Source organism: Rhododendron vialii, chromosome 1a (assembly GCF_030253575.1).
Source record: "Rhododendron vialii isolate Sample 1 chromosome 1a, ASM3025357v1".
In the NCBI taxonomy this organism is placed as follows: domain Eukaryota; kingdom Viridiplantae; phylum Streptophyta; class Magnoliopsida; order Ericales; family Ericaceae; genus Rhododendron; species Rhododendron vialii.
The window spans coordinates 45,045,230-45,066,053 of record NC_080557.1 but is presented as its reverse complement, the minus strand read 5'-3'; the positions used below and the strand labels follow the sequence as shown (position 1 = coordinate 45,066,053).

At 38.9% G+C, this 20,824-nt stretch overlaps 3 protein-coding genes across 7 annotated transcripts; 2 read left to right on the top strand and 1 right to left on the bottom strand.

Moving 5' to 3' along the window:
- Nucleotides 1–5,210: 5,210 nt before the first annotated feature.
- LOC131320005 (FHA domain-containing protein FHA2-like) lies at nucleotides 5,211–9,164 on the bottom strand. Its single transcript, XM_058350524.1, has 3 exons — nucleotides 8,594–9,164; nucleotides 6,551–6,705; nucleotides 5,211–5,748 (listed from the first exon to the last, which is right to left on the bottom strand). The coding sequence occupies exons 1-3, from the start codon at nucleotides 9,069–9,071 to the stop codon at nucleotides 5,539–5,541; spliced, it is 843 nt and encodes a 280-aa protein (XP_058206507.1). The 5' UTR covers nucleotides 9,072–9,164; the 3' UTR covers nucleotides 5,211–5,538.
- Nucleotides 9,165–10,865: 1,701 nt separating this feature from the next.
- LOC131320013 (dolichol-phosphate mannose synthase subunit 3-like) lies at nucleotides 10,866–15,289 on the top strand. 4 transcript variants are annotated; one of them, XM_058350553.1, is made up of 5 exons: nucleotides 10,866–11,207; nucleotides 12,074–12,164; nucleotides 14,406–14,510; nucleotides 14,620–14,727; nucleotides 14,845–15,289. In XM_058350553.1, exons 3-5 carry the CDS (start codon nucleotides 14,409–14,411, stop codon nucleotides 14,902–14,904), a joined length of 270 nt encoding a protein of 89 aa, XP_058206536.1. In that variant the 5' UTR covers nucleotides 10,866–11,207; nucleotides 12,074–12,164; nucleotides 14,406–14,408; the 3' UTR covers nucleotides 14,905–15,289. The 4 variants fall into 4 exon arrangements, with proteins under 4 accessions (XP_058206536.1, XP_058206528.1, XP_058206544.1 ...); XM_058350545.1 differs by lacking the exons at nucleotides 10,866–11,207; nucleotides 12,074–12,164 and adding an exon at nucleotides 12,182–12,318; XM_058350561.1 differs by lacking the exons at nucleotides 10,866–11,207; nucleotides 12,074–12,164 and adding an exon at nucleotides 12,297–12,519.
- Nucleotides 15,290–16,427: 1,138 nt separating this feature from the next.
- On the top strand, nucleotides 16,428–19,141 carry LOC131319993 (DNA-directed RNA polymerase subunit 10-like protein). Of its 2 annotated transcripts, none has more exons than XM_058350512.1 (5): nucleotides 16,428–16,594; nucleotides 16,754–16,812; nucleotides 18,169–18,263; nucleotides 18,659–18,764; nucleotides 19,042–19,141. In XM_058350512.1, the coding sequence occupies exons 1-4, from the start codon at nucleotides 16,559–16,561 to the stop codon at nucleotides 18,682–18,684; spliced, it is 216 nt and encodes a 71-aa protein (XP_058206495.1). In that variant the 5' UTR covers nucleotides 16,428–16,558; the 3' UTR covers nucleotides 18,685–18,764; nucleotides 19,042–19,141. The 2 variants fall into 2 exon arrangements, with proteins under 2 accessions (XP_058206495.1, XP_058206486.1); XM_058350503.1 differs by having other exon boundaries at nucleotides 16,434–16,594; nucleotides 18,659–18,756; nucleotides 19,035–19,141.
- The last annotated feature ends 1,683 nt before the right edge of the window (nucleotides 19,142–20,824 follow it).

The window sequence follows — 20,824 nt, the reverse complement described above, 5'->3', positions numbered from 1 at the left end:
GTATCCTAAGGGTACTAATGTGGACTTAGCCGCATTTTCCGATGCCGATTGGGCTGGAAGCGCGGATGATAGGAAGAGTACCTCCGGTGGTTGTTTTTATTCGGGAAACTGCTTGGTTGCTTGGCATAGCAAGAAGCAGAATTGTGTTTCATTGTCCACTGCAGAGGCTGAATATATTGCCACTGGTAGTTGTTGCACCCAACTTTTATGGATGAAGCAAATGCTTCAAGACTACGGTCTATCTCAAGGTGTAATGACTGTTTTTTGCGATAACACAAGTGCCATTAATATTTCTAAAAATCCAGTCCAACATTCTAGGACTAAACATATCGACATCCGTCATCATTTTATTCGTGATTTGGTTGAAGATGGGGTCGTGGCACTTGAGTTTATAACCACACAAGATCAAAAAGCGGATATTTTCACTAAGCCTTTAGATTCTCTTAGGTTTGAATACCTTAGGAAATCTCTTGGTTTAATTTCTCTAGATTAAGTTGTGTGTGGGGTCACATGTCATCTCATATACTTGCTTTGATTGTTTTTAATTTTGAGTTATCATGTGTTGTTATGTACTTAGTAGTATTTTTTGTGTATTGTTTTGAGTCAAAGTTTTTTTTTAAATCGTGTGTGTGCTTGCAATGTCTTTTGCGTGCTTGGGAATCATGTGCTATTTTGATATCAGTTTCACATATGCTTATGCCTTTGAGAGTAATGTATCGAATCAAATTTTTTCGATCATATCAATCTGTTACATAGTGATATTGTTCTCTGTTTTGGTATTAGAATCCCATGCTCACGTTTCTATGCACACAATCTCACTTGGAGCTAGTAAACTTACATTGTCTAAGTGGTCTCTATTGAGTCTCAGTTGGGTTTATCTTAACTAATCACTTTGATTGACCACATGTTCGTTGTTTACCTAGGGATGCTTTCCCTCATTTGACTCCTTGTGAGATGGGCCGCCTATGGATTGGTGTGTAACGCACCTCTAAGGTTTGGAAAAATCAAATTGAGACTTTCTTTTATTTCTTGTCTATTACTTAAAAAAAAGAAAAAGAAAGGAAACAATACCCATATAAAAAAAAAAGAAGAAGCAGAAAATCAACAAAAAAAAAAAAAAAAGAGGGGTTTATTTACATTTGTCTCTTCACCTTTGAGGTTATAGCTGCCTGGTCCTTTGCCCCACAAGGCTAGGTGTAAGTCGCTAATCTCGAGTCTAAAACAACCGATGAGGTTTGTGCTTAAGTTCCTAGGTCCGAGCGTTTCTGGTTTGACTTCCTTGTGATAGTCTTGTTTAAACCTTTCTTGAGATAAGATTATAGCGCCCACTTAGTCCTTGGTAAGTTTTCTTGCTCCTCATGCACGGCGTTTATGCTTCACATTCATAGGCTTGAGCATGGTATTCTGTCCATTATTTGATCTGCATCATTCTGCTTCATGATTTGATATGGTCTTAAATTTTTCATTCGATGCATTTCTCTTATAGCCATCTTGCCTATGTGATTCTTGTTATTGCATATCGTATGATTCTCTCGTATGCTTTCAGGTTGCATGTATCTCACTCGGATACAGTCCTTTCCTTTGTTTTTCCGTGACAAAAAGGGGGAGAGTTTTTAGTTTTTATGGTCATGGGTTGGCGAGTAATGGAGAGTGATATGTGTCGTTGAGTCTTGCATAAAGATAGAGTATGTTTGAGTGCTTTGTTCATTTGGAGAGATACTTATAAGGAGAGATTTATTTTATTGATGAATCGCTGATTAAGTTTTCATGCTTTTGGATATAATGTTGCTTTGTCATTTATTATTAAATTATGCCGATCCAATCTACTTTTCGAAACATATATTTTGTCGCATAGTTTTTGTTGAGCTATCTTTGCAGGTATTGGAAGTGCAACTCAATCTTCATTGGATAGATCTAGTTTAGGCTAGTGTTTATCTCTTTAAAGTTGTACTTTTCCATTGTGTTTTAGTGCAGTTGGTTTTGTCCCGGAAATGCCAAAGGGGGAGATTGTTAGATTTTTTGGCACTTTCCGGGGTTGTCCAAAACCTCAATTAGTGTCTTTTGTTATATCGACTCCACTTGATTGTAATGGGTAGGATAATTAGGGGTAGTGTCTCGCTCGATGCTCCTCCCATTATCTGCGCCAAGTTGACCGCTACGAAATCGAGCCAATTGCGTGAAAGGTAAAAACTTTACACAGCACATCATGCATATCATTTTCAAGATTAGAAATTTTATTTCTACACATTTGTCTTTCCTATAAATCTCTCCAAATACTCGTTTCCATATATATGTCATTTACTCTTCGGAAAATATGTTATCAAAAGGAAAGATTGTCTACGTTTTAGGTAAGCCAAGGATTTTATTTTTGCATATATATATATATGTATTGACCCATTGGGTTAATAAAAAAAAAAAGAGAGTGCACAAAAGATAAAATTGACCGAGAGGCGTGAGAGATTTTTTTTTTCTGATATGTGAAAGAAAGAAAGGAGGGCGGTACTGTTTTTTTTTTGTTTTCTTCGGTGTGGGCGAGAGTTTTTTGGTTGCGCTGACTTCTTTCTCTGGAAACGGAGATTAATTGGTTGCAGCCCACGTTCCGTCTCTTTGCTCTAGCTCGACTGTTTTGTTTTCGGCAGAGGCAAAAGTTTTGTTTTAAAAAGAAAGAAAGGGGTGCACGGTCTTGAGGGATTTTTGGTGTGGCAGTCCCGCATTCCGATTTTTGTTTGTTCTTGCCTCTTGCATCTTCGAACGCGGTTTGAGTTGTTTAGATCACGCTTTGCATCATATCATTCATTCATTCACTGTTCGTGATTTTTGGTGCCTTTTGCTGCTGTGGCCGAATCTTTTGGAGATTGATTCGGAGCCGGTTGAATCCGGAGATCGGGCGTGAAGTCCGTGGTGCATCTATTAGATCTTGAAGAAGCTCGGAGAGCATCGGAGATTGGCGAGAATAGGTAAAGACTTGGGTAAGGATTTACTATTTCGCAATCTGTACTTCTTTTTGATTAATACAATAAATCAGTAGTGTTAGGCCGTGGTTTTGGCTTAGGGTTATTTAGGACCCTAAGTTTTTCCACGTAAATCGTGCGTCTCTTGTTACAATTTTTATTCTACTGCAGTATTTTTTTTTTAATTTATTTTTGATTAATCGAGATAATCAACCCGTTTATCTTTATTAATTTTTAAATCTAAAAATTGGTATATTTTTATTAAAACTCCTATTCACCCCCCCTCTAGGAGTAGATTGAACGCTTCCGCATAATTTCAAATCCAAACAAAGCCAAAGCCAGCCAGAAAGCTGCTACTACTACCTTTCCAGTCAGCCGGACAAAGCCGTAGGAAGAAGGGAATCAAGCCCCATAGCAAACTCAATGAAACAAACAAAACACAGAACTAAAGAAAGCTATGGTAAAAACACACATCTCTCCATTGGTATTTATAGAATATATCGCACATAATGGGGTTGGATTTAAGGCAACACCACCATGGGGTCCGGGGTCGTGGTTGTTTGTAGTTGCATTTACCACTTATGGTTGAACGTAGTTACATTAAAATGAGACACCAAAGTCTCCTTCTACACCTCCACAACCACAAATCCACGGTGTTGTAGTTGTTTTTGTAGAATTAAGATCAAAGACTACCATTAAAATCAAACGCCAAATTTTGACCAACTCAACCACGGCAATGACAGTGAGAGATGAAGGGAAAACTCAAAACTATCCTTGCAACAATGGCCATAAGTAGACAAAATACAATACAAAAAATGGGACATAGAGGGAATTCATCAAAAGTCCAAAAACCCTCTAAAGTAATTTTAAAAAAAAACAGGTAAATAGAGGGATTTGATTGGAAAAATTGGACAAAGTTGTCCTATGGATTTCATGTTCATATATGGCCATCAGGGGATGGATATTTATGTAAAGGATCTAGTAGGTTGGGTATCTTTTGCTATCTTTTTTTCTATTTGATGAATTTTTTATGCTCCTAATGTTTGGAGGCATCCTGACAATTATATACCTGCTAATCTAATGTCCACCCCGCCTCATATTGTGCAGAATGGTATTTCCTGCTTATCTATGCCATTCTTCGTAGTATGTCTGACAAAGCGGGAGGTTTAGCCGCAATAGCACTAGTTTTCATAAGTCTCTTGGCTGTACCTTTTTTTAGAAGTATGTATGTACTTAGTTCAAGTCTTCGCCTGATTTACCAAGGAATTTTTTGGTTGCTTTTGGCGGGTTGCTTACTACTACTAGATTGGATCGTCTGCCGCAGGAACTAGAAGAACGGAAATGTACTGTTATGTTGAATTCTTTCCCGTTGGAATGCTGGGCAAGACCACCCATTAGCTAAGGGTCTCATAATGTATTTTGACGATTCGAGCCATTCATTTTGTAGGTCCCGACATGGCGACATGTATTTCATTCAGGTTGATCAAATTACGTTAAGTGTTTAAATTCAAATCAATTTATGAGCAGTGAATTATAATGGTCCATTTTTGTCCATGTCTGACCAATCTTTTTTGTTGAAGAGGTATGTTTTTTAGAGGTATCGACGTTAGATCAATTTGCAACGAATCACTGTTTGATTTTGCAGAAATTAATATTTGTAGTTGATTTTGATCCTTCAGAGTTCTGACAATAGTGCATTATAGAAGTTTTTTTAAGAGAGGAATTTGAAGGCAACTGAAGAGGGTTTTGCTTATTACTATTTTTTTTGGTTTGTAGCAAATTTTGAGATTTACTTTGGCTGAAGGGCCAGCATGGTCGTTGGGTTGTATGATGGTGAAGAGACAACATGATGGTGGAGCTACGGTCGGCAAAGCCATAAATTACAAGCGATTAGTCACTATTCATTGTTATATTATACTAGCAACTAGCGTCTTACCCGTTCAATGAACGGGGATGAAAAAAACCAACATATGTTGAACTTAGTTTCCTTTTCAAACAAAATAAACTACTCCTATGTTTTGCATGTTGTAAAAAATGGAGAATAATGAATAGAAAGATGAAAAGTTGAGGAAATTCCACGTAGGAGAGAAAGTTAAGGAGAGAGCTTCTTTTTATTTTAGTTAATAACATTCTTATAGTAGATAGTATAGATAGGCAGCCGACGAGCCGTATACGAACTCCACCATTGGAGATGTTCAACGTCTAAGAAAAGGTGTAGAAAAGAGAAAAATTGAACAAAGGAGGAATACACAAGGATCGTAGCCAATGCAAAACAAAATTCTCTGTAAGAAAAACCTGAAAGGACCGTCTGTAATCCTCCTGAATGCAGAGGGTACCGTATACAAAAGTATGAACAACGCAACTGTTATTGAAACACCAAAGAAACTACCAAGGTATTGCACACCAGGGGTACAGTGTAAAAATTTCCGGAGCCAAATGACAACAGCGTCATAAATCATGTTGAGGTTGTTATTTACGTTCATCTAGTGCTCCAGGTGGCCACAACAAATTGTGCAAGGCTTGAGAACATAGGCTGTCGTTTTTTTTGATGAATTCCCAGGTTATGTGCCGGTGAGGTTCCAAGATCTCATGCAAGCAGCGAGACGAGACAGACAAACTCCTGTGTCACTCGGCCCTCAGTCCTTGTATTGATGACAAAATGTTCAGGGTATTTCCTTAACAGCATAAGCAGTCCATACCATGGTTTTCTGTTCGATTGAGGACCAGGATAGTCCTCGGATGTGAGATATCTCCTTACACGGCTGTGATGCCAAACGTTGCTGCAATGTTCTGCCAGCTGCACCACCAAGAATCTTACAGGTCACTATAAGCTTCGTCTCTTAGTAGAAAAATAAGAAAGACATTAGGCAGAGAAAGTACAACAGCTAGGCGATATCGAATACAAATAACTTGAAAAGTGTTGAAGGGAAAGTAACCATCATGTGCAATAGTAGACGAAATGGAAAAGCAACGGATAATAGTCTAATTAGTTGTCTCTGCCCAAAAATCCAAGGCGTAGCCATATAAAGAGATGGTTCTCGAAGAAATACCACTTCTGCAATTTGTATCACAGAAGACTCCAATATATTAAGGTGAGTATAAGTGATGAATACGAGAATATCAAATCGAATATTACTTCACAAATTTTAGGTTATACTGCTCCACAGAGTAAGGTGCAAAAATAGGATGGAAAAATTGACACGGATTGCTAATCATGCACAAATATGATGTGTATGTCGAGGCTTTAAAGGTGCTGAATGGGGAGTGAACATACACCTACAAACGTTTTCAACCCAAAAGTTGCTGCCAAATCCTGTTTGATAGTATAACCAGTTAACATATAACCTTCAAAACATGCAGTAGGAGACATATAAGAATTGTAGCCACCCCTCATCGCTGACCATTTTGGATAAGAAAAACATAGCCACCAAGAAGTTTTCAATCAACAGATCAAGATACTCACAATAATGAATGTGTGGCTTATGTCGTATACTGGTATGCCCTAACCAATTTAACTCTTTGTTCGTAACAAGCATTCAATAAACATTATCAACCTCAATCTGCATAGACACACCCATAAAAAGCAACATTGAACTTACCTCAGCATGAAGTTTCTCCATTGGCATCCATTCTCCAGGCCCGCAAAGATCAGAAAGAACTGTAGCCACAGATGATACCATGTCCTTTTCTTCCAAGAGAAGAAGCTGATGATTGTCGGCTTCTCTGTCCCTGGATCTCGCCTCAACCATCATATCTGCACGTAGATGATATACAATGTTAATGGCAAAAAGTGCTGTGTACCTGCCCTTATCATCTGTTGTGGATTATAATCTTTGATGAAAAATATAGCTTTGTGAAAAAAAGCTCCTGTCGTGATGAACCCCGCGGTACTGTTCTTTCTTTTATTCTCTTGCAACAATGTTACCTTTGTGTGTGCACGCACGTGTGTGGAAACACAGCAGGCTTCACAAAGTAAAGCGCTCTAAAGAGGCAAATTCAGTATAGCAGTGATCTCGGGGAACGTCTATTTCATTTTTTTTTCCTACAGAACCTACCTATGTTCTACATTATGTTCCAAAACTACAACAACTGAATGACTGCTACAAGTTCCCTTTTTGCAACTTTTGACATCGATTCAAGGCTAAGATACTCGTAGCTTTGATTCTTATTTGTGGCTCAACCTGAGCAGAAATGTCGAGGATAACTTGGGGTAAACCAAGATGCTATGTTTTACATGCAGTCCATGGGAGGGAGGGGGGGTGGTGTGCAATAGGCGTGATCTATGCGGGTGAATCTGAACTGATAGTTGAATATGCACAAGTAACCACCAATGTTCAAAGAAACAAGTACGACCAGGTCTACTTGTGCCCTATGGCTTCTACAAATAGAAGAAGCGCATACAAAGGGGCAGCTCATTAGTAAAGGCCTAACAAAGGTTTCGAATCTCTAAAGGATGTTATAAAACATTCATGTAAATGCATCCCCAAGGTTCTTGGTTCCTCTCTAGTATTTAGTTCACACCCATGATTAGCAATGTTAAAGGTTCAGCAATTTGGCGCTGCCTTTGTAAATGTGAAGGAGAGACTGCTAACCATCTCCTCATCCATTGCAAGGTCTCAGCCAACTGTATGGCTCTATCCCGCTTTTCTACGCATTGGGTTTCTGAAAAAGGATGTGTGGCAGGAGTTTTGGTTGATTGGTAGGGAAGGAGGTTCAGGTGACGACAAATTCTTGGTTGTTTGCTCCCTTTAATTGATGTACCTATTATGGACAGAACGCACCAATAGGACATTCTAGGGATTTGAGGTGCTCATAGATAGGGAATAAGGTACCTTTTTTCCCCCTTCGTCTAGATTGTATAATGGGTTACAGGTTTAGTTATGCCTAGATTGGATCAACTTGTTGATTCAGTGGAATCATTGCATAGGTAAGTTGTAGGGCGCCTTCTTAATCTTGTACTGTTTTGGTTTTAATTCATACATGGGGTGCATCCCTCTGATGCCTCGTATGGTATAACTTAGAGTCTTAGATACAACAACAACAACCAAAGATCACAATAACTAAGTGTCCAATGAAGGCCAAATTCTCCCTCACAAACCAAATTCCGAACAATCGGTCTCCAACCTACATGGAGAAATATGCCACCAGAAGATATCTCCAGGGCACACAGCATTTCAAAACGTGCACAAACAAGGAAGCAACCCATGCTCTATATGCCAAGGTCATACAAATGAATGATTAAACAGAACTCCCAACAACAGAAGACTGAGGCTAAATTATTCGTAGCTATTGAAGCAGTAAAATGTTAAATCATTGTTGTGATCTAAACAATTTTTCTTGGTATAAGGGTGAGATAAGAAAGGAGAGCCATTTTTCTCGCTCAATCTAACCATTTGTTGTGAGAAAGAGGGAGAGCCAATCAAATCTTTGTACTTTTCTCACGAAAAAATATTTTTTCATCTTTTGACTAGAAACCATAACCCTTTCTTTTCTAGGTATAAAGGGTGAGATAAAGATTTCATCTTTGTACTTTTCTACTCTACTCTGGGTGATTTGACAAGAAATAATAACCCTTTCTTTTCTTTTCTCACGAAATCCATCGATCCAAAGAGACTCAAAATCAAGAAGGTCAATTTACTCACCCTGTCCATCCCCGCCCCTCCTCATCTTCTTCGCGGAACCCAACACATAATCGCCGCCACCCTCATCGTACGACGGCGTCGTACGGCCGACGTGGCTGCGGGGCCCAATGGGACCCCCAAGGATACTCCTCACCGGTAGCAAAAAGTAAAACTCCTTATCCCCGATCTGGAGAAGGTCCTGGGAATCGAGCTTGACGGGGGGGTTGCCGGGGAGGTGGAGGACGCCCTCGACGGAGCATCCGTTCTTGCCGAGGACCTCGAGGGCGAAGCGGCGGCGGCGGAAGTCGTAGAAGATGCGGGCGTGGTGGCGGGAGATGCTCTTCAGGCCGCCGCCGAGGGTGGAGAGGTCCACGTCCACCGCCGGGGATTTCTTGCTGTTGCGGCCTAATACGATCGAGTAGGTTTGCATGTAGTACTCGAAGTCTTCGCCCTGAAGCTTCGCGAATCCCGCTTCCACGCCGTCGCTGTTGCATGCCATCGGATGAGAGAGAGAGAGATTTATGAGCAGATTGAACTTCTAACGCCATGGACAGAGGGGATAGTAAAAGGTGTAGACCGTGTAGAAGAACAGACGCCATTACGACGGCGCCGTTTTGTGTTTACTTGTCTTCGCAGATTCAAGATGAGAAGTCCCTTGACACGGCATCTGAGCAAAGAATTGGAGATTTTTGAAATCTTGTTTCAATTTTTCAATGATCTGGGTTGTTCAAATCGTAGACATCGCTGATAACGTTATTTTCGTGAAAAATCATGGTCATGTGATTACCAATTAGTATCTCATCGGAAAGAATTAGAAAGAATTTGGGCTTGAGTTTATGAGCTTTATCACATTGAATCAAACCCAAAATACTGTAACTTATTGACGATCTCCCGATGATACACGAACACGATGGTCAGAAAACCAGACGCAACCAATTGGACATTTTTGAAATATTGTTTCCACTTTTCAATGATCAGAGTCGTTCAAATTGTAGAACATGCTGAAAACGTATATGTTAGTGGAAATTCGTGCTGATATAATGCCAATAAGTTTCTCATCGAAAAGAATTGAAAAGAATTTAGGCTTATGTTTATGAGTTTGATCGCATTGAATCAAAACCCAGAATACTCCCGCTTTGTCACTACAACGACGCCGCTTTAATGAGAGGACCTTTGGTGGAGCGAAATACTCGATGCTCGGATTAAAAATAGAGTTTTTCTTAAGGTGTGTTTGGCTGTCGGTTTAGGACTTCCCTTTCACAAGATAATTAGGATGCGTCTAGTGTTTTTTTTTTTTTTTTCTATAATCCCACAGTTTCTTTTTTATTTGCCAAAACTTCATTGCATAAAAAGATTGTACAATGTATAAGGTACAATACTCGTACGAACTAAAAATTGAAATTTAATTAATACGATTTTGGCATTAGCATTTTTCTTTTTCTTTTTTACCAAAAAATAAAATTATAGGATGTAAACAAGCCACGCTTTGGAATGTTTGGATTTGACTCTTTTGAAATTTAATGCGAGCTCGACTAATACGTGAGCTCTCAAGTGTGGTTCGAGAACCAAACAAATTTCTACAAACGAGTTGTGTAATAGGAATATTTACGAGTTGTGATAATCATACAAGCCGAACTATAGCTAACTCGAAAGTACTGAATGAGCAAAAAGATTTATTAGAGTTAGGCTTGTTTACTAAACTTACCAAGCCCTTAAAGATTTAGCCTCAAGCTGCTCGCAAAAAACTTGGGTTCGTTTGCAGAATTGCAGCTGTAGTTCCAATCTTGGGGCACATCTTGTTTCTGAATTAAGACTGGTGAGAATGAAGCTGAGTATGGTGAAACATCTTTTTTATTTGTTTATTCTGGATTTTTGTAAGTTTGTGTAAGATATATTGAGATTATATATATTTTTTGTATTAAATATAAAGAATAAACTTTTAGAATAAACTTTTGAGCAATTTCTAAACCTGTTTATAGCCTAAAGTTGAAGTCGTTACTCTTTTACTTTCTTTTTTTGAAAAAAAATGGAAGCAAATGTATGGTATGCATCACTTCCGTCAAGTAATATTATTCACCATACAACACCACTATCTATAGAAAATGTCACGCACCTATGTCAAAATCAAAGCTAAGGTCTCACCTATGTGTGGGTAGTATTAGAATTATGTTTAGCCCCAATAAAAGGAGTTCGAATTTGTTCACAATACACTCCCTCTTAGTAGTGGAAAAAGTGTAGGGTTCCAAAGATCAATATTTTTTTTTGATAATAAAGAGGTTAGTTTGCTAAACCCTACATTTTTTCATCAATCAGAATAAATGAATCGTTTAACCCACCAACCCCCAAAGTGAGCAAATTCGCTCTTCCGATAAGAGATTACAGGGATTTGAACTTGAACGTTGTCCAATTATATCCAAGATTTCAACCACTGAACCAACCTTTCTTATTCCACTAACACAAATACATGTATTTATTTTTTGAATTAAAAATAATTTATTATAAGAAATGATATGTGACGTAAAACGAAAAATAAATATTAAAAAATTGCTGTTAAAACAAAATTACTTAAAAAATAAAACCTCAGCAGAACATGGCCATAGTTTGGATTTGTTATTGGGTTGGTTTTCGACTTTGAGTTATGGGCCAAACCTCAAAACTCGTGATTGGGCTTAGGAAACAGACGGCCCGCTTGATCTAGTAAAAGGTGTAGAAGACCAGACGCCATTACGACGGCGCCGTTTTATGTTTACTTGACTTCGCAGATTCAAGATGAGAAGTCCGTTCACATGGCATTTGCGCAAAGAATTGGAGATTTGTGAAATCTTGTTTCGATTTTTCAATGATCTGGATTGTTCAAATGGTAGACATCTACGATAACGTTATTTTCGTGAAAAATCATGGTCATGTGATACCAATTAGTATCTCATCGGAAAGAATTAGCAAGAACTTGGGGCTTGAGTTGATGAGCTTGATCACATTGAATCAAACCCAAAATACTTTAACGAGTTAAGAGCCCGTTCAAGAAGTGAAAAAAAATTCTTATTTTTTAAGAAGATAATTACAAGTTAAAAAATTATGAGTTTATTGAATTATAAAAATATGCAATATGGATCTTATTTGAAAGATATATCTTTAATACGATGAAAAAAAATTTGAAAATTTATTTTTCATTTACATTATTTTTGAGTTTGAAAATATGAAATCAATCGCTTATTTTTTAAGAAGGTTTCTGGAACGGGGCCTAAGTATAAACGATACATGAACTGACGAACACGATGGTTAGAAAACCAGGAGCGACCAACTGGAAATTTTTGAAATCTTGTTTTGATTTTTCAATGATCGGAGTTGTTCAAATTGTAGAACAAGTTGGGAATGTTATTTCTGTGAAAATTCGTGCTAATATAATACCCAATATTTTTTCATCGAAAAGAATCGAAAATAATTTGGGCTTATGTTTATGGGTTTGATCACATTGAATCAAACCCAAAATACTCAGTTTAGTAGTTGGCAACGCCAAAACTCAAAACTCGTGGTTGGGCCTAGGAAACAGACGGCCCGCTCGATCTAGGGTTTGCTTACTAGGGTTTGACAGGTTTGCCATCGCACCCTAATTTGTCACAATCTCTCTCTCTCTCCCCCCCCCCCCCCCCCCTCTCTCTCTCTCCTTCCTGAATCAAAATTTATTCTGGTTTGCATTATAACATCAACGGCTTAGGATTCAGTTGTTAATTGTGATTCCCTGAGAGGTAAACTAAATGCGTGTTGTTACAGTGTTGTTGGTTGAAGTGAGAAAATTTTCCGATTCAATGTATGCTAAGACGGATTTTTTGTTGCTACATCAATGTGATTCGGTTTAATTGCGTAAGCTAGCGGCTAGCCGGTTGTTACTCATTCGTGTTTATTCCCTTGATTTGATGGGATCTCCTTGTTTGATTTGAACTTTGAAGGTAACACCTTTTCCGGGTCTGATTTTATGTCATGATACTGTAAAGCACAAGTTTTCGAAAGGATGTATTCTCTTTGGTTAAGGTTTATTATTTATCTTTGGTGCTTTTAGAACTTGAAGAATTGTGGAAAAGAAAGTGCTTGGATTTGGTGGATTTCTGATTTCAAACTGCCACATGATGATTTGGGACATTGCGCAAGGGCTTTGAGCTCGTTGCATTGTTGTGTTGCAATGGGACTGTGAAATAATTCTACCACATGACCCTTCTGATGGCAGTAATTATTTCTCCATCACACTGTAGACTTTTCTTGGACAAGTCAAGGGGCTTGTGTTTCCTGTATTCCTTCAATTTATTGGCTCGAGCGCATTATTATATGACTGCAGCTATTGCAATTTCGATTTCGTGTTGGGTAGTGCAATGCTTCTTATAGTCCGACCATCAAGTTGCTTCAAGTTAGCACGTATATATTTGTGTAAAAATAGCTTGGTTATCTATGAGTACAGTCAAAATGTTGTTTTTCCCATTTCTTCTTTTTCTCATTTGTCGGTTTTCTCTGGTTTTCCTGTTCTTTTTTGTTTCAGTTACTGTGATTTTTCCTCTAGTAATCTTGTTCTACTAGGCCTTTTTCCAATAATTGCACAGGCCACACTTGTTTATAAATTATACTCCTACTTACATTCTTAGCTTGTTTATGTTTGAGCTATTTGCTCATTGTTGGAGTATATTGTAAGGGGCAGCTGATTGTTGTTCTGTTGTTATTATGGTCATATCCTCATCTCCTTCTCTCGCATCGTAGGGACCGAGCCGCCCAACAGATCCTAAGCAAGTAGAAATCGCTGAGAGAGACCTTATTTATCCATGTTAGTATTTTTACATACATGGGTTAATGAGATCTCATAGTTCTTGGAGGTGTTGTCTAGGATCTAAAAACATACTTACGGCATCTCAGAAAGCAAATTGCTGTGATCCTCTCAGCTCTTGGCTCGCTATGATGCCAACATCTTTCTTTCCGTATAAATAATACTCTTCTATGCCCTTTCTACTGGGATATTTATGTCTATTTAGCCTCCATTCAAATCTCATAAAGGGTAGACTTGCCTATTGTTATTTTCCCACATCCTCATTTCCCTCCCTCACATTGCAGTGCCCAACAGATCCTATGCAGACAGAAATCGCCGCGAGAGACCTTAGTCATCCAGATGTTTTTACTAATTCTCTATCTATGCATGGGTAATGAGGTGTTGTCTATGGATCCAACAATGGACTTACAGCATCTCAGGAAACCAGTTTGATCCTCTCAGCTCTTGGCTCGCTATGATCCCTAAAACTCTTACTTCCTCGTCCTCTTTCTCTGTCTGTTTGCATTTCCATTCTTCCGTACTATCCTAAATCAAATGTAGTGTGTCTTTAAAGCCTCCAATCTCTTAATTTGAATATCTCCGAAAAAGTTGATTTACCTGTCATGGATCTCTTTTCCAACCCACTTCCTTCTCTTTTTTGAAGAGTCCTTCGCATGTGTGAGTTTCCCGCCAGCTCAGACTTTGATACTCAACCTGAATTTTTCACACCAAAATGATGGTTCATTTTTTAACGAAATTTGAGTATATCAAATAGTAGTATTCACCATTTGAACTGTGAAATCATTATGTATAAGGCAGAAGTAGTGTCGAGGGCTTGTAAAAGTTTATGAAATTCACATTTGCAACAGTTATTCTGAAATGACAGTTGTAATGCAGTCTATTCTTACCGGGCCGCAATGACTTTGGCATAATACAACTATTTGTGCGATTAATGCTCGTGTAGGGTCGAAATGTTTTATAACATCATCTCAGTTAGTTTAAAAAACTCATCTCGCTAAGAGTTTTATGTCCTTAAACTACAAATAGGACATGAAGCACATTGTGAAGATACTGACATTGCTGGTGGCCATATCTGCCTTTTGGATTGGCCTATTGCAAACGTCCATAATTCCTTGCAGCTATACTTGGTTGGTGAGCTCCTTCCCATATTAAGCCCCTCCCCATACTCACTTATGATTTATGTTGCCTATTTCTATTTTGCTCTATATAACTTATTATGACTTTTTGATTTCCTTTTTAGTTACCTTTGTACCTCATTGTGTCATTGGGATGCTATGGTCTATTAATGGTTGGAGTTGGTCTGATGCAATTCCCAACTTGCCCACATGAGGCAGTGCTCTTGCAGCAGGTATTTACTTCACTCTTTCTGTTAAGTTGCAGCTAAATTGCTTGTTTCCGATTCATTTAGCGATGAATATTCTCCACGCGCTTTGTCAATTCATTGCTGGTGATGTTTATATTGTAGGATGTTGTAGAGGCCAAGGAGTACCTGAAGCAAAGAGGGGTTGATGTGGGTATGGATTGATCTGAATCATCGAAATTCTTCCAAGAATGCAATTAAAAATGTCTTGAAGGTTGCCCCATCTTTGTGAATTGGGGTTGCCCAGAGAACACAAGTTCCATATGGATCAACTTCCGGAAGCACTCTCCATTTAGGCATATTAGGTTGCTGGGTTTTGCTGTACCTTGACAATGAATATGACATTTAACCACATTTTCTTGTGTTTTTAAAATTTTAGTTTGGCAGCAATGTCTGAGTTAGCATGGCGACCAATACTTGGATATACTAATTTTACTTCTCTTTTGAGGCATTTTATGTGTACGAATTAACATCTTTGTGTGGAGCTGTTGATTTTTATAAAGAACTGGGTTTTCTTTTTCTTTTAGTATATGAACTGGGTTTTCTTTTTCTTTTAGCATATGAACTGGGTTTTCTTTTTCTTTTAGCATATGAACTGGGTTTTTCGAATAACATTGTATGATGTCCTCAACTAGGTTTCAGTATGTCCAACTACTTTGCATGAAAGTTGTGACACTTGTAACCGCTTACGGCATGAAATCAACTCGTTTTTCTCTCATCAAACTTACGTACCAGTTTGATGTGCGCGTAAGCTGGTCTATAGTTTTGAGTTATCAAAAAAAGAATAAGCTAAGTTACTCCTTCTGTCCCAAATTCTTAGCTCGGTCCGCGAAACGGAGTGTTAAAAATAATAAAATTTTTGCAAAAAAAAATCAAAAGTTTTTCAACGACTTACTAGATATCAATGAGTAGTTTTAATTTGTGAAAAAAGTTTGAATTTTTTCTTGAAAAAATTACATTATTATTTTTATACTCTGTTTTGCGGACCGGACAAAGAATTTGGGACGGAGGGAGTATTTCACGTGTACAAACACGTCAAAGTTCATTTGACATCAGCTTGTGATGTGAAACGCTCAATCTTCAACACCTATTTAAAGTTGTTTCCTTTTAACCTTGAATTTTTTTTAAACTTTGTCTTGATAAGGTAATAAGCACTTCTTGAAAAAATATCATCCTCCTATATATTCCGTGATGCTGTCCGAATCTGAATACATTTGTAGAATCTGATAATTTTGAGTTCTAAGCTTCGCCTTCCTCCTTTGTCTTTGGTCTGGCCGCTTATATTAATTGGAAGTTATGCCAAATAAACTGACAATAGGTTTAGTCATAAAAAAATGCAATAAGCTTCGGCTTTTTTATGCGGTGAACACACAAAATGGAAGTGCACGACCAGCAGGTATAACACCTCGTCACTTCTGCCAATGAACGTTGCTCGTTTGGTATAACATCTCGTCATCTCTGCCAATGAACATTGCTCGTCAGGCCACACCTGTCTTAACCCCGCAACAATAATGTAGGAACCGAAGTTGGAACCGAAGTTAATTCCACGACTGTGTAGCTAGTGTTACTGGGCTATGGAGAATCGAACTTGGGTCTTGTCCGTCCAAGTTTCCACCCCTAATATACCAGCTAAGATCAACGTCCAGTCCAATCTACTTCTTATGCCGATGTTCGGCCCGGCCCAACAATTTTGATCCCCCTAATACGGCCCAGTTCAAATAAAAGCCCATATCAGTCAGGGTATATATACTCCGCCGTTCAAAACGCGGGTATTGTTATTGTGTTTTGGAGGGGACGGAAAGTAGGGCAAGAATCGAAGATGATTGTTCCGGTCCGGTGCTTCACTTGCGGGAAAGTAAGCTCGATTTCAACTTCAGTTTCACGAACCCCTCATGCTCTTGCTGATGTTCTTTGATTCTCGAAACCGTCGATTCGAACCTGTTTTGCGTTCTAGGGTTTTCTAGATATCTGTGTGTGTTGATTTTGTTTTTGAACTCCTATGTGTATTTTTCAGGTCATTGGAAACAAATGGGACAAGTATCTCGATCTTCTCCAGTCTGATTACGGCGAACCGTCAGTATGAACACTCTGTGCTGCGCTGTATCTGTTTGATGTATATCCATGGATGTATATAGACTGTGTGTTTTCTGCTTGATGGATATAATTATCAAGCATGTGCAAAAGAAACATACGAGATTATAGTCTGAATGCATGCCAAGCCTGTTGATTGATAGTCCCTTCATGTATACTTCTAGGAGTAGTGCCAGAGTTTCTTTCTTCTTTTCGCTATAGCTTTGAGGCATTTCTAGGCTCTAGCATCGCGGTTGCTGGTTGAGGCGAAAGTCGAGTTCTTTTTCCTGCCAAGCTGGACCCAGTTATCCGAGTTGAGTATGGTAGTGGATCTTTTGTGCAATTTGGGTCCATTGATTCCTCTGTTTATGACACACTTGCGAAAGTCTTATGGTATGTCTCTTTGAGTATGTAATCTCAGCGTGATATTACAAAGAAAGAAAACGATAGAACATGAGACATAGGTGAGAGAGGAATAGTGGTTACAGAGAGAAGCCACAGAAGGCAAGAACTTGGAGTCTTGTGGTTATTTAGTTTGAGTTTTTTAGCGACAGTTTTGTCCCTTTCGTAGCCTTGGCTCAAGGGAAAAAACTAACAACTATTGTTAACTCGATGACGGGAGCCTTAGTAGTAGACGCACCAGAGAGAGCCAAGCGCTTCTACTATATATTTATTGCAGCTCAGGAACATTCAGTTAGAGGCGGGATTTTTTTACTTAGTTTCAAAATATGTTTCTATTGGGAGAAATTGTGAATTGAGAAATGTCACGAGCCAGCTTCATTTTCGTGTTCACTCCCGTTGAGTTGTTGGCTTGATATGAAAGTACTGGTATGTTTTTGAAAGGAATAAACTTTCCAAGTTCTGAAGGAGTTTCTGGCCCAAGTTTCTGGCTCTGCTTTCTAGGTGTTTTTTGGTCTTTCTTTTTGCTTTTTCTGTGGACGGGAAGCTGTTTTCTGATGATGCCATTTCGTGACTAGATCCAAGTGATTGATTATTGGTGGTTTCTTGGTGTTAAATTTGTGCTTGGAAGGTTTTGAAAACTGATAGGGCATAGGCTGAACTTTATAATCCTCGTTGCTTTTCAGTGTTTGAGTATCAGTAATTGCGTTCGTTGAAGTTTTGAACAACTGGCTGATCTTTTAAGTCCACTTGATGTGGTATTTCTTGCAAGTAAGCAGTTCTGTTTTGTGGGTTATTTTGTGAGTTGTTTATCCTTTAGAGTGATTTCCACGGCTTTCCAAACTTTAGTATCGATTCTCCTCCTTCAAAGCCCTACTGGCATTTAGAGGGAAGAAATGACAGAAATATATTCATCGTGGTTAGACAAATTTATGCAACTTCTAAATCCTTGGTATGCAGTGATGCCCTTGATGCTTTGGGGTTGGTTCGCTACTGCTGTAGAAGAATGCTCATGACACATATTGACCTCATTGAGAAGCTTCTGAACTACAATAGTACGCTCTCTCCCTCCCTCCCTCTCTCATATATATATATATATATATATATATATTTGTGTGTGTATTTGGATTCTTTCTTTCGTCCTTAGGCGTATGATGGATCATTGGATTGTGTTTCTTTTAAAACTGGTTAAAGTTTTCAAAGGGAATAACTTAATATGAATATGGGCAAAAAGATTGAAACAAGTATAATAAAGTATGATCCATAATCTGCTTAAAGGGATATATTGTGCGCAATTGTGGGAGGAAGTAAACCACCATATATGGGGTTAATTTTATAATGATGGTGAGGTTGGTTTTGTGGTGTTGCGTTGCTTTTTTGTTTTCCTACAAGGGGTGGCGGTTGGTTTGGGTTTGAGAGTTGCGAACTAACACGACAATTTTTGTTGCAGCTCCGGAGAAGTTTGAAGGAACTTGAGGAAGCTTATGGAGTTGCAAGAACTCAGTAGTGTTTTATCTTTCCACATTCGACAGCTACGTGTCTTCGTATGTTTTGATGTGGGTGATTTGGCATGAAAGGAATTGGAGATACTTTGAAGGGGTTGAAAACCTTTATTTAAAACCAAAAGTTTTTTTTTTGTTAAATAGCTTGTATAGTTGGGCCAAGAGTGATTGTTTTCCATCTCTTGACCACTTTTTAGATTGGTTTGAACTTTTTCAGTCGCATAGGAGTGCAAGTGTATAGGGCCTTTTATTGGATACGGGCGGTATACCCTTAATGTCTTTTTGGCAAGAGTATAATCTTTTACTTATCAAAGAAAAAAAAAGTTTTGAGACTTGGGAAACTTAAATGTTGGGTCATGGTATTCATGTACGCTGTATGATGAAGCAATCGTCGTTTGACATGACATCCTCGTAAGGAATGTGCAATTTTAGTCGAATGTTTAGTAGTATCTTTTCCATTTGGTGCAGATTTTTTTGGCCCACTTCTTGATTGGTGTCGCATAATAAGATGAGCTTCTATATGACCTGTGATCATAAGCCGAATCCCCTAGGGTTATTGAAATGAGCTCAGTGAGATTGGCCTGGTGCTTGTCTTTTGGTAGGTGCTGCCTTTTCGTTATTGTGGATACATAATCGTTTTGGTGATTTCCGGCCTAGGGCTTACTGCCCAGCTGAAATAAGAGATCCCAGAGAGTAAAGAATAAAGAGTGATGCAAGATTTAAACAATCAGAAATCCTATTGGTACCGACGGTACCCATAGGGAAAATGTACCGACGGCCACCGGACGGCCGTCTCCGGTCACCGGACGGCCGATCCGAGCCGTCCAAAAATTTTAAAAAATAAAACCGAGTGGCCTTACGCGAGAATCAATGGCATTCGAGGTGTGTAGGGTACTTGATCCGAGCACCCATTTTTCGTGTATATTTGTATATACGTGTATATACACGAAAAAGGGGTACTCGGATCAAGTACTCTACACACCTCGGATGCCATTGATTCTCGCGTAAGCCCACTCGATTTTATTTTTTAAAATTTTTGGACGGCTCGGATCGGCCGTCCGGTGACCGGAGACGGCCGTCCGGTGGCCGTCGGTGCATTTTCCCTATGGGTACCGTCGGTACCCATAGCAGTACTCTTAAACAATAGGTGGACAAATTTGCTCTTTGCAAGGATAAGAACTGATTTACTTCGGCTTCAAGTGGGCTTCTACTAGTGAAGTTTATGGTTCTCCAGAATTCGTCAAGGTGCATATAAGATGGTCCGGACATTTGGTTATCAAAAAAAAAAAAAGAACAGAGAGAAGGATAAGAACAAATTGGAACTCTATTTCCAAATTGCACCCCAACCTGGTCCTGCAACTAATCACCGTTGAAGTATCAAGTCGCTATCCATGGCTTTTCCATGTGTGTTGAAAGCTACATGGAGGCTGGTCACAGGATATTGAACCAAGCTTCATCTTCTTTCACCCAAATCTCAACCATTTCACATCAATTCTTGCAGAAATGAACAAAGAAACGCGAGAGAACACTTGCTTTTACTAACTTGAATCTGTGTTACTCAAAAGAACAAACACTGTTTACTTACCATTGTTACCAATCTATACACACCAAATCACAACCTTAGAGTACATGTGTGAAACTTATCTAATACTAAATCAATCTTCCCTCTCTCTCTCTACCGTCTGAATTACGCAAGAGCTGTTTCGAGTCTCCTTGTTTACTGGTTTCACTGTCCATTAGTTCTTCAGCCAAGCCATGATCAATCTCCACCAGCAATTTCCTTCCCCTTATAACTACCGCTATCACTACTCCCCGTGCCACCACGACCCGCCCCACTTCCACCACCGGGTTGACCCGGATTAACCCCCCCACCATCTTTCTTCACAATCCCAATAAGGTAATGCTTCCTGTGGTAAGGATGCTCGTGCTTATAAAACCCAACCAAATCCCCTGCTTCCAGACCCCTCTCCTTCACAAACTCATGCCACCCATCAATCACCATATACTTCTCCTCACTATACCTTACAATATTCATATACCAATTCTTAGATTGAGCATCAGTAAACCTCATTATCTTCTTCTCCCTGTTCCTCCCCTGCATCTTGACCCCGGGG